This window comes from Mesoplodon bidens (genome assembly GCF_964165515.1).
Source record: "Mesoplodon bidens genome assembly, chromosome: 12".
In the NCBI taxonomy this organism is placed as follows: domain Eukaryota; kingdom Metazoa; phylum Chordata; class Mammalia; order Artiodactyla; family Ziphiidae; genus Mesoplodon; species Mesoplodon bidens.
This window is the reverse complement of record NC_138168.1, coordinates 92,862,560-92,874,855: the sequence shown is the minus strand read 5'-3', so window position 1 is coordinate 92,874,855 and position 12,296 is coordinate 92,862,560. Positions and strand designations below refer to the sequence as shown.

The 12,296-nt window shown below is 46.6% G+C and overlaps 1 protein-coding gene across 1 annotated transcript in view; it reads right to left on the bottom strand.

Annotated features, from left to right (window-relative positions):
• The window catches only part of SMOC2 (SPARC related modular calcium binding 2), a 156,313-nt gene that overhangs the window by 49,032 nt on the left and 94,985 nt on the right, over window positions 1-12,296 (bottom strand). Inside the window, exon 8 of the mRNA XM_081250874.1 lies at window positions 2,244-2,430. Coding sequence (XP_081107000.1) covers window positions 2,244-2,430 — 187 coding nt within the window. The remainder of the gene's footprint in view (window positions 1-2,243; window positions 2,431-12,296) is intronic.

Genomic DNA, 12,296 nt, shown 5'->3' with positions numbered 1-12,296 from the left:
GGGTTTTGTCCATTTTGTTCCCTGAATACCCCCAGCCCCTAGAGCGGTGCCTGAAACATTTAGGGATTTCAAACGTTTAGTGAATAAAAAGTGAACCTCTGGGTGACGGGGGGGGAGTGTTTCTCGGAGCTTTAAGAGATCGTATCCCTTCTGTGTTAAACTCTGTCACACATAGAACCTGCTCTGCGTGGCCTCGGGGGCCCAGGGGGTGGCCCCGTCCATGCCTGGGTGCTGAATGATGGGGCCCACGGCCCTCCCTGATGGGCGGTAGCCTCGTCGGAGGGTGACATTCTGGCCAGTTAGAGTGAGGGGAGGCTGTCAGAAAAGCCACATTATGTTGTCACGGCTGTGTGATGCTTCTAGAAGCCAGGACAGGAATCAGGCCAGAGCAAGCTGGTGCGCTGAAGATGCAGAGCAGAGAGAACAAAACTGGCTCCTGAAACTCACGTCCTTTAACCGCGGAACTAATCGCAGCCTCTGTCCCCGAGAGCACTGGGTGCGGTCACGTTTAAGGCCGGTGGGCCGTAAGGACAGCTCGGCCTCAATGGACGGAGCCCTGTGGGAAACGTGCGGGTTCTGACACCCCTCTCGCTACTAGCCTCAGTTCTGATGGTGTCGGGGTCATGACAGTCAGCATCGGAGAGGATGAACAGAGGAATGAACGAATGAGAGAAAAGTACAGCTCGAGTCTGAGGGGTCTCCTCCCCTGGGTCTAATTTAAGTCTGTTTCTTGAAACTCAAAGAAGAGGGAGTCCCTCCCTCCTATACAAAAAATAGGGAAAATGAGAACTTGGTACTTTGTTCCCAAAAAGTCTGGGCAGAATGAAATCAGGATGGACAGGAGGGAGGAGGCCTTCTTGTGTTTCTCGTCTGACTGTGAGATAAAAAACGTTTATAGGTTCTGCAGGGACAACGTGATAAAGCTGGTCTCAGCATCTGAGCCAGTCCGCGGAGGCCTGGCTCTGAAGTGGGAGGACTTTTGCTGGAGCTATGAGATGGGTCTTAGCGCCCCTGCAGCTGGGCCTGGGGAACAAACAGCCCAACTTAAAGACACAGTCCACAAGCCTGAGTTTGAAGTAATGGAAATGTCATTTCCCAAGAAACGTTTCTTAGAAAAGGGCACTCCCTACATACAGATGCGTTCAGGTACGAGCAAAGCAATTTCTCACACAAAACCTTGGGAAGATTTAAGTTCTCTTTATGTTTGAAACAATCTCCTACGACCACCCGCAGAGGGAACCTCAGTCTCTGGCCTGGACACCCTGTCGGGGTCGTCTGTGTGCAGGGCAGCCCACCTGTCCAGGGCGGCCAGGGCCTGGGGTTCCCATCCCCAAGGAGCCTGGTCTCCTGAATGAGCCAGATGGGGCTCCAGGTGTGGCTGGACTTTCCCATGAGGAAAAGTCAGCTGGTTACCTGTCCTTCCAGCTCCCGGAATCTACATGGGTGCATTTCCCCTTCTACACGCACCACGGTCACCCTTGAGAAACTGGGGGAAGTAACTTAGGAGGCATCAATGCCTTAGTGCTGCAGAAGGAACCAGGGCTTAAACTGGATCACACGTGAGAGGTAACAGTGTCCTTTACCTGTAAACTGCTTTTGTACCGATCTATGAAAAACCAAAGGTCAATTCAAATGACCAAGAGCCGCAAAAACATCCTTACTTGTTCACACGATTTCCAGGAACAAATATCAGGTCTTCTCCTGGTGCTATTATAAAATGACTTGCTTTGCTCGGACTCACGCAAAACATGAATGAATGAGTCGGTGTGTATTTCAGACCCTGAGTAACTACTGTTGCCCCTGACCTCAGTACTCTCTTTCTTTTTCAGTGGTAATTTGAGGAGACAGGTATCTCTGGAGTACAGAGAGCTGTCCTGGGCAATAGGTTCCTGTGAAACGCGAGGTTCCCTTTGCCAACACCGGGGACAAAAGAAGCTGAGGTGATAGAGGATACATTCTAGGTGCCCACCCCAGCCTGGATACCAGAGCCATTTTTCAAACTTCCGGCCTGCGTGAATACAGGTAGGAGCAAAACTGCCTAACAAGTCTGCCTTCACCACCCTCGTGCCATCGCTGGCATCGCCAGCTCCTGGTGACGTCAGGGAGATGGGCTCCCTCAGGCACAGGCGTTAACGCCGCACTGAGAAGTGGGGTGAGGTCCGGGGCACGGGCATCGCATCCGCGGCGGGTGGGAACCATGGGGGCTCTGCGTTCCGGGGTCTCTCGGCCCCACGGGGCCTTACCTGGTGGACGTGCCTGGGATGGGGCGGCCGGTGTCCACCAGAACGCACCAGCAGTAGCCCGTGGAGGGGTGGCACTGCACCGGCTTGTAGAGGCCGCCGTGGGCGCACTCAGGTATCACCACGTTGTCGTTCTTGGGCTGTCTGGCCTCCTCCAGGGCCGACTGCTGCTCCTGGTCACACGAGGACACTGTAGCGAGAAGGAGACATGTGTGAGGCCGCGGCTGGTCACCCGGGGAGCCTACGCAGGATGAGACTGAACAGGAGATGGAGGGGCTGGCGAGGAGGGTCAGGGCGGGGGGTCAGCGTCCACAGGTGGATCTGACACCCCGTGGACCCCCGGAGGCCACAGGTGGGACCCAGGCCCCAGGGACGGCCACGGTCCTCTGCTCTGGGTCCCCGTCAGGGGCCCGGGCCAGCAGGCACGTGGTCCAGTCCCAGCGAGTCCTCACGGCCCCTCCCGCTGCAGCCCCAACGTGCTGGCACCACTACCCACACCCCCCAGGAGGGTCCTGGAAGAGCAGTCCCCACTTGCCCCGAGGGCTGACTGAGGCTGAGTCTGGAAATCCCAGCTGCAGTATTTCCGAAATAGGCTGTGTTTCTGGAAATTAGTCAAGAAGAAGAAGATGACAGACTTTTTTTTAAAGCTGTGTCCAGGGGCTAGCTCTGAAGCTCATCCACATGAAAACTAAGCGATCACTTAAAAAAATTCTAGGACCGGGTATTTCCATGTATAAAGCTTTATGTGTTTTTATGCTAATAAATTCAGTTTCTTTTTTGCGTTTGGACATGAGCTTACTTAGATCCCCCTTCTGCCCCAAATAGACCGAGAATGCCTTAGAACCATAAAAAACGAGTCCATGCTACTCAGCGATCCTCAGATGGTAATGACTTAGAGTCAATAACGGTGAAGAACACTTTATCCCTCACTAGAGATTCACACGAGCTTTAAAATATAATCCAGAAAACACTGGGCACAGAATATTCCAAATGTTCCTGTTCTGCATCCTTCCAGCCCAAATACATGGCATTAAAAATTCACAGCAGCGAACTAAACCTCCTCCTCACCCGTGTTAAAGAATTCCAAATGTGGGCGCTTGTTTCCAGTTTCCGCCCTTGGAGTGGGGTTTCTCTCGCTTGGCCGCTGCACCGAATCAGAGCCATGGTGAACAAACAGCCCGCCGCAAGACCTCTCACCCTCGGACCCAGGGCTGTCTCAGAACAGGCTCTCCCTCACCTGAGCTGTCTTTTGGGATCTAAAGATTCTTTTGTTTTCATATTTCTCCGTAAAAGGGAAAAGAAAACAGACAACATATTGGACGAATATATTTTAAATAAAATCTTTAGAGCAATTTCCTGCTTAGAAAGTAATTTTCCACAAATTATGCTTTAGCCTGCTTTGAAACGAACTCACTACAGTTTACAGGGAGGTTATGACTATAGATGTGACCCTGCACAGGTGGGGAACCCCCGAAAGCTGGGAAGGAGTGTGCTTCTGTGTCAGTGCTGCTGTGGCTGGTGAAGGGGGTACGGTACTTAGGAGTTAGGCACCTGACTCAAGTGACAACTCAGGTGACCAGACTGAAGGAGGTTCCCTATGCAGTGTGTCACAGAAACCCTGTTTCATAAAAGTTAGCTCTCATTTTCATTATTTTTCCAGCACTGAAAAAATGCCTGAAGATAATTTTTTTAAATGCCTGGCATATCACAGGCACTCAATAAATCTGTGTTGAGATAACTCATAGTCATGACATTAATAGTTACAAAACCACCTAGATTTTCTTTCCCTAGTAATTCCATTTACAATCTGAAGATAGTCACATGTACGTTTAATGCTGACTAGTTCATCTACTGACTGTATTACCGGTTGCTGCTATTGTGTGAGCGTGGCATCCCTGCACACGTCCTGGAAGAACACAAAGGTACGGGGAACCTGGGATTCTCCCCTCACTCCGACTCAGAAGACACTCACAGTGCTTCCTTGGCTGACCTCAGCCTCCTGAAAATGGACGAGGAGGGTGGAAGCTGTATTGCTGTGTGTCCAGATTGACGTAGGATAATCTCAAAGCCCAGGGTGGTTCAAATCTCACAGTCATTCTACATTGTTTAATGAACACGAGAGAAGAAGGAAGAAATGGCCCTTGAACCACGCCATGCGGTTCTGTTCCTAACAGCAAGGGCCCTGGTCCCTGTTACAGAGACAGCCCTGCACCCTCAGCTTCCGCCCCCTTTAGGAAGGAATGTGGTCTGTGAGCATGTGGACCAGGGACCAGGTCCCGAGCCCACTCCGGGACCCTGAGCTGTCTGAGCTGCCCTCTGCTCTCCGAGGCATCCATGTAATTCCATTAAATTCCCTGTGGCTTTCATTTCCAGAAGTGGATCTTTTTTTGGGGGGGGTCGGGGCTGTCTGCAAGTTAAGAATTTTAAATAGCCGAGTTATGATTCTAAATCAGTCCAACATCAGGATCGAGCATTTGGTTTCCATCAGTAGTCATACTGCATTGATTGGTGCACTCAACAAATATTGCACCAGGCACTGCTCTGGGTGCTAACAGGGTACCCGTGTAGGGGATTTCTAATACACGGTTCATCTCTAATACACACAAAAAATGAATGGTGCTGCATTTCTTATAATAGCACCACCCAATTTTTAAAAAATTTCATACTGATTGTTTCCTATAAGTTCTGTACTTTTCTATGCACTCTAGATTTTGCTCAGCAAATAGGTAGATACATAAATCAAACCGACCCCTGTGTTACAGGGTTAATTTAATGAGGCTTTCGCTCCAGCTGTGACTAGGAAACTGGCTTGGAATCAAAAGGACAATGACTCACATTTCTTTCTGAAGTGACCAATTTGTTGCTTTATATCATGGGGACAATCTAAGGAGGATGGAGGCTGAGCTATGTGTTTTCAGAGGCAACTGGTTCCTGTCTTTTGAAACCCTCAAAGTAGCTGGTCCGTCCCTAACTGGAGTTCCACATGCAGGCGGCTCAGCTGATGGCGGAGCCTGCTCCAGGAAGCTCTCCTGGAGACGCACTGCTTAGTTTCCTGTGCACTTGGCCCTTTTTCAGAAGCTTTACTAGTGAACAGAATTTATGGTGTGATTATCTGGGCACAAAATGCTTTCCATGCTCTATCCAAGAACATACTGTATCTATAGAAATAGTTCTGGAAAATTCTTGAAATGGCCCTTTTGAGGATTTTACATCATATTTGAAGGCTCATCATAAGCAAGGTAGTATTGATTAAGTCAACCACCTCTTAAAATTTGCTGAGAATGTTGTAAAATATGGCAGACATCATTGCCAAGTCAGAAGAGATTCCATGTTTGTTTATATAAACAACCTGGCTGAAGTTAGAACCGTTCACTTATGCAATTTTATTTGGTAAACCTGGCTCCGTGTGGGGAATTCAGTTTCTCTTATGGGAGAAATGCAATTACATTTTACATTTTAGGGCCGTATGGAAGGAAGTAGATCTTCTTTAAACAAACTCATGATGGTCCAAGGGAACAGAGGCTAAAGGGCCGTCCCATCTCTCTGTTTAAAAGTCACCCTCCTGAGACAGCTGAGCTCCGCCCCATCCCGCTGGGGCCAAAACAAGATGGCTGAGGGGAAAAGCTCCTGGAGCGGGATTCTCTCCGGCAAAGATGCCCCTGCTCTGTGCAGGATGTTAATCGCACCTGGAAAAGGAGATGAACGGCCAACAAGTCGTATTTCATCGCACTGGAAGCTCACCCAGTCACTGAGACACACGGGAACAGGACTCCAAAAAGACAAGTCCCAACCATGTTTTAGAAAAATGTCAGTGAGATCTCCTCGCATGGTAGGAAAGAGCACAGAAAAAGGGACTCTTTAGGGAAAGTAAAAATGGAGAGGACCAAACAACGATGGTGGAAGTAGGAGAGAGGGAAGGAGGGACGGTTGAAAGGCGCTTGTGAAGTTCTGGTCAGGACTGGCTGAGGACCAGGTGAAAGCATGTGTGCCAGTGGAGATGCCTGCAGCTGGCTGATGGGTCAGGGTCGCAAAGGGCACCAAAGTTGGAGCTTTACAGTAATTATCTCAAGAAAAGTTCGGTTTGAAACCATTCCAAAAGGATGTCCTCCAATGGATAAAAATAAAGTTTGGGATTCTGGAAATAGTTCAGGAAGAAAATATAATAACTAATGCTCACAAAATTCAAATTATACCATCTACTTTCATAGGTTAGATGAAAATATTTACATTTTCTTTCCTATTCAGACGAGATCAGGCACGTTCAGGGTGGTATGACCAGTCGTGACTTCTTTCCTATTCAGAAGGGCTTTAACTACATAATTTTCTCTTATACTGAATGTTGAGGAGTTAATGTGTGAAAGAAGAAGAATTGAAAGAGAAAAAATGAACAGAAGGAATTTTAATGTGAGGGTATCCAAAGGAAGATGAGCTGTGTCGAAAGAAGCCACTGAATTTGTCCAAGAAAAACCACCCAAAGAGAGTCCCCATTTGAGGAATATGCTGCGGGCAGAGGAAAAGTTGAGAAATTATTTAGAATTGATGATTGGGTTGAATAAAGATTTTTTTCCTAAGGAAAGAGCCTTGAACATACTTTGAGGTGAAAGAAAAAAAAAAGCCTTTATAATAAATGAGGCTCGTGTTCCTAGAGAATTAGGAAGTGAATACAAAACTCCTAGTGCAGTTATGGGACACGGGATGGCTTTTCTGAGCCAGCGTCATGTCGTAGGGGCACAGGTCAAGTTCTGGACCAGGAGGCAGACTCTGGTTGTTCTCCAGCCTTGAATTACTAGTCTGACGAACTTTAGCAAAACTCTCATCTCACAGATCCGATGCCCTCTTCTGTGCCTGTCCTGCCTCACGGGTCACTGTGGTTGGTGGAATCACAGGTGCAAAGTGGCAAGGATTTGGGTGAATTTATTATCAACACTGATCACAAGTTTAACATAACCCATTAGACATAGAAACACAAAGAGCCAAGGGTCCTCTGAAGACCAACCAGAGTCATAACCCAAAAGAAAACTTTACGTGTGTTCAGTGTCACAGACGTAGAGTTCTTAAACCACATCTTCAGCACCAGATGGGGAAATATTGGGTCGAACTTCTGGATTCATTAACACCCATGCTTATGCTGCACTGTCCTAATTACCTGACCCATCAAGTCACGGTATATAACAAAGTCTCCAGTAATAGACGAGAATTAAAATGGATCAGATGCAGCTACAAGCTCTGCAGCTTGTGTCTGGTAAGAGAGATGTCTACTCACTTCCAAATGACACATGTAACTTGTCATGCTGTCAAATGTCAACATTCTTTACTAAAGAACAACCTTCCATCCAGTGTATTAAATCCATTCTCACCCAGGCCGCTGGCTTTGCAGCAATCTGGATGGTTCTTTTCTTGCCTCAGGTTAACTGACTCTCCTGCTGGTACTGTGACCCTTGACCCTACATGGAAATGTGTTACCTCTTCAACATGATTATGGTGATTGCATTGAGCTTTCTTCTACAATGAATTTTATTTAAGCTTTTCTAGTTCCAAGCAGTTGAGTTTGTGCCTTCTCTACTGCTATGAGCTTGTCGAAGTTTTTGGCGTGGATATTCGTCTCCTGGACTACACACCCCATTTTGAGCAGACTTCTGAGAAGTAATTAGCACTGTTGAGGTAGTCTGCCTCAGTATTTTTTCATTATCATATTAGACTAGAAACATGAGTACAATTCCAATTTGCTTCTGTCAATTTTAAGTTCTGCAATTATATAACAATTCTGTACTTTTAGAAAAGCTACCTCTGTAAATTTGGTAGAAGTTCCATTTAAAAATTAGTTTATTTCCCAAACTAGCAGATTTTAGTGACTTAAAAGGTGTCTGACAGTTTGTTCAAGTAATCTGACAACCGAAGGGAATTAGATTATAGATGATAACAAATGGCTGCCAGACATTTATGCACTTAAAGGGAAAAAAACCTCTTAAATGAAGATCTCTTTAAACGGAGGATACTTGATTTTAGTGTGATGAAGCCTGAAGCATTTTTATAGGCAGCAATAACAAATCGTATCCATTCTAAAAACGTGGTCTTTAGATTTGGCCGTATTTCAGAAGGATGCCCACTGTAGCTGTCAGTTTTGTGGTCAGCTCTCCTTCTTAAGGGTTTCCCATTAATATTTGGGGTTTTATGGCAGACACAGAAAACCCTACCCACAAAATGAAAAATTTGGAAAACTCGATGCTATTAATACATTTTATAACTTATACTCACCAAAAGACACTATTAAGAAAGTGAAAAGGCAAGCCCCAGACGGGGAGAAAATGTTCATAACACACACACCTGACAAAGATTCAGGTTATGTCAATAACCCCTACAAATCAATAAAAATGACAAATAATCTAATTTAAATTGGGCAAAGATTTGAACTGACAATTCAAAATGAAAGGTATGTGACTGAACAATAAGCAGCGAGAAAACTGCCGGGCGTCCCCAGTCCCCAGGAAAATGCAAAGTAAACCCACAGGAGGTACCTCCGTGGGCCTGTGGGAGGGGCCCTGATGACCCACACCAGAGGCCCTCAAGGCTGGCGAGGATGTGGAGCAGTGGGGACCCTCCCGCATTCCTCACGCAAATGTGAAGTCTACACCAGGTGTTTACCCAAGAGTAATTAGAACACACATCCACAGAGCGATGAGTGCAGAATGCACACAGCAGCTTTACTCATCACAGCCCCCAAACGGAAACAACTAAAATAGCCATTTACTGGAAAATGCACAGATCGTGGTATATGCACACAATATACAATTGTGCATATAAACTAGAGAATAAGTGGGTAACAAATATGACCAACAAGAGTGAATCTAAAAACTATTATAATGAGTAAAAAAGGCAGAAACCAGGAGTTATATGGTGCCATTATTCCATTTATACAAAACTCTAGCCCAGGTAAAAGGATCGTCAAGTGATGGAAACCTAAGCGGCGGTGGCCTCCAAGTAGGCCTGGCCCTGGAGAGCCTGAGAGCATCGGCAGTGGTGGAGACCTCCTGTCCTGGGGGACACACACGCTGCAGCCCACCTCACTGTGCAGACACGTTCCCGATAGACAATCGACACCTAAATGACGCGTAAAAAGTTCTCTTAATAAAAATAAAATAGGGATCCTAACATATGAGAAAACATCGACCGCATTTTAATGGGCAATATATTTAATTTCCTTTTTGGTATATCTGAAGATGGACAGTATCTCGGATTCAGTGATAAACCAAATACATGTGCGAGTCCATCGCTGGCTCCCAGGAACAGTACTTAACAAATGCTTAGTCTTTTCTTTCTTTTTGTCCAATAGGACGTGGTGTTCCATCACCCACTAAACAAACACAGCAAGCTTGACGTTACACCAGTAAGGCCAGCTTTGTTCATAATAAGGATCTTGGTAAATTAGGAGATTGGGATTGACATATACACACCACTACATATAAGACAGATAACCAATAAGGACATACTGTAGAGCACAGGGAACTCTGCTCAATGTTCTGTAATAACCTATATGGGAAAAGAATCTGAAAAGGAAGGGATATATGTATATGTATAACTGATTCATTCTGTGGTACACTTGAAACTAACACAACATTGTAAATCAACTGGACTCCAATGATGATAATAATAAGGCTCTCGGGCCTCTAAGTACTGACTTAATTGGGTAAGGACAGTTTGTGCTATGAGAATGAGAATGTGCAGAATCTGCTCAGGTCCCACGTCCAATGGGCATGAGTCTGCTCTGCAGGAACGTCTAAGCTACGGGCAGTTTTCACATCCAGCCGAATCTGCTGCAGAAATGACCAGGTGAGTCCATCTGTCCCCCTGCTCTCCTCCTAGCTTCCTGGGTGCAGTCCCCGTGTTCTGCCTCAGTGTCCTCTGCTGGACGGGATCCTGTTACTCTGGCCACCCTGCTGCACTGCCGGGACCTGCAAGGACTGGTTTGTTTATCTTTGAAGGCCTTGGCCAACTCCAGTTGCCATGGCAGCCACCAGCTGGACGGCTCAGAAATGCATCGTTTCCCCATCCAACATTCACGTCCATCCGGACGGCGCTCTGCTGGGCCCTCAATCTGCACCCCCTCAGCTTCTCTCACTTGGGATAATTATGTACTGATTTCCAGGAATAAGTGATGACACGTTGGCCCAATCCGTCTTCTCTCCCCATCACCAGGGGTTTTGCGGCTCCCCCACACACTGGCAGGGTGTCTCCCCTGTCCTGTGACATTGGGCTCAGACGTGGGAACTACATTGCTCGTGGGGTGTCTGCAGGCTGGGGCTGGACACCTGTATGTGTGTGGGCCACTCTCCTGCCTTTAGGTGTTGCCAGGAGCAGGGCATCCTCCGGTCTCCTCACTCAGGCCAGGAGGATGAGAGATGTATGGGACAGACCCAGACCCACATGCAGCCTGGAGCCTCCCAGCAGAGCCCAGCCATGATCAGCAGATGCATGAGAAATGAACACACTTGTCACTGATCACAACTAACGTCCTGGGGCTATTTGTTACAAAGCAGTAGCTGTCAGATACAACAGGCATACTGGTGTCAGCTTCAGAGGGCAAAAATCAGCACCTTCTATTTTCTTTGCATTTCCTTATAGTATTTTCAGAATTCTCTCAAAAACTACACCTAGTTAAACCACCAAATACCTTGCTTCTCCTGGCATTTTGCCACTTGCCCTTATCAGTACACGGCCCCTGCCGTGTATAAGGTCAATGCACAAGGTCAATGGCACATTAACATGTGCTCAGCAAATATGGTGGATGAGGGGCTGGCCTTCCCACAAGGAAGCAGGGATTCAGAGGGAGGGTCCATGGCAAGTGGTGGGCTGCCAGGCAGCAGGGGCCAGAGTGGGGTCTCTGGAGCAGGTAAAGCAATCTCTACAAGCAGTGGAAAGCCTTGTAAGGATGAGTGCCAGGATCATATTTGTGCTTTAAAACCCTGCTGGCAAAGCTTTCAGACAAAAGACCAGTTCAAGACTGTCTTTAGTCCCTACAAGGGATAACGAGGGCTTAATCTGAAGCTACCAGACACACATGATAGAAAATAACAAATCCTGGAACGTTAGTAAACGCAGATAGGAATGCACAGGTAACTCGGCACAAGGCAATGACGAGGTACCAAATTAAAGGGGGGACCACCGTTTCCCTGTGGACCAAGGATGCCATCACCTCCAGAGGCCCTCACGTGGCCACGCATACTAACCTCGTCAGGACATTGAATAAACAGGAAGACTCGCACCTTCGCTCTACTTGTCTTAAAATGTATATGACTACTATTGGGGTTCATAAAATGGACATTATTTTCTTTAATAGATACCTAGCTGCTGTGTGTGATTATACATTGCTTAGCTGGTGGATACTAAAAGCTTAACTGCTACATAGAATGGAAGTCTGTGAAGTATTCTGAGGTTTACAAAGGACTTCACATATAAAAATATTTCGGGGATAAAATAATAAACAATCTGTCAAGTAGGATTCAGTTATAAAAAGCATATGAGGGACTTCCCTGGTGGTCCAGTGGTTGAGACTTCACCTTCCAATGCAGGGGGTGCAGGTTCGATCCTTGGTCAGGGAGCTGGGATCCCACATGCCTTGCAGCCAAAAGGCCAAAGCATGGAATGGGGGCAGTGTTGTAATGAATTCAATAAAGACTTTAAAAATGGTCCACAGCAAAAAAAAAAAAAATCTTTGAAAAGAAAAAGAAAGCATAGGAGTTTTACACACAGCAGAGATTGGAGATTGATACTCGATAACATTTAGTGGGTCCTTATGACTACCTGCTTTTCAGGTATTAATTTGCCTAATCACACCATAATGGAAAAGAATGTATAATACATATATGTATAACTGAATCACTTTGCTCTAATTCTGTGAGGTGGGATTATTGCTATCATGTTGCAAGTTCCGTGATTGAATCAGAGAAGATAAAGACAGAGTGTCAGAGACAGGGTTTAAACTGAGCCATCCTGGCCCCAAAGTCCTGGTCTGAGGCCAGGCCCGCTCTCTTAGAATTGATCACTTAATTTTTACATATG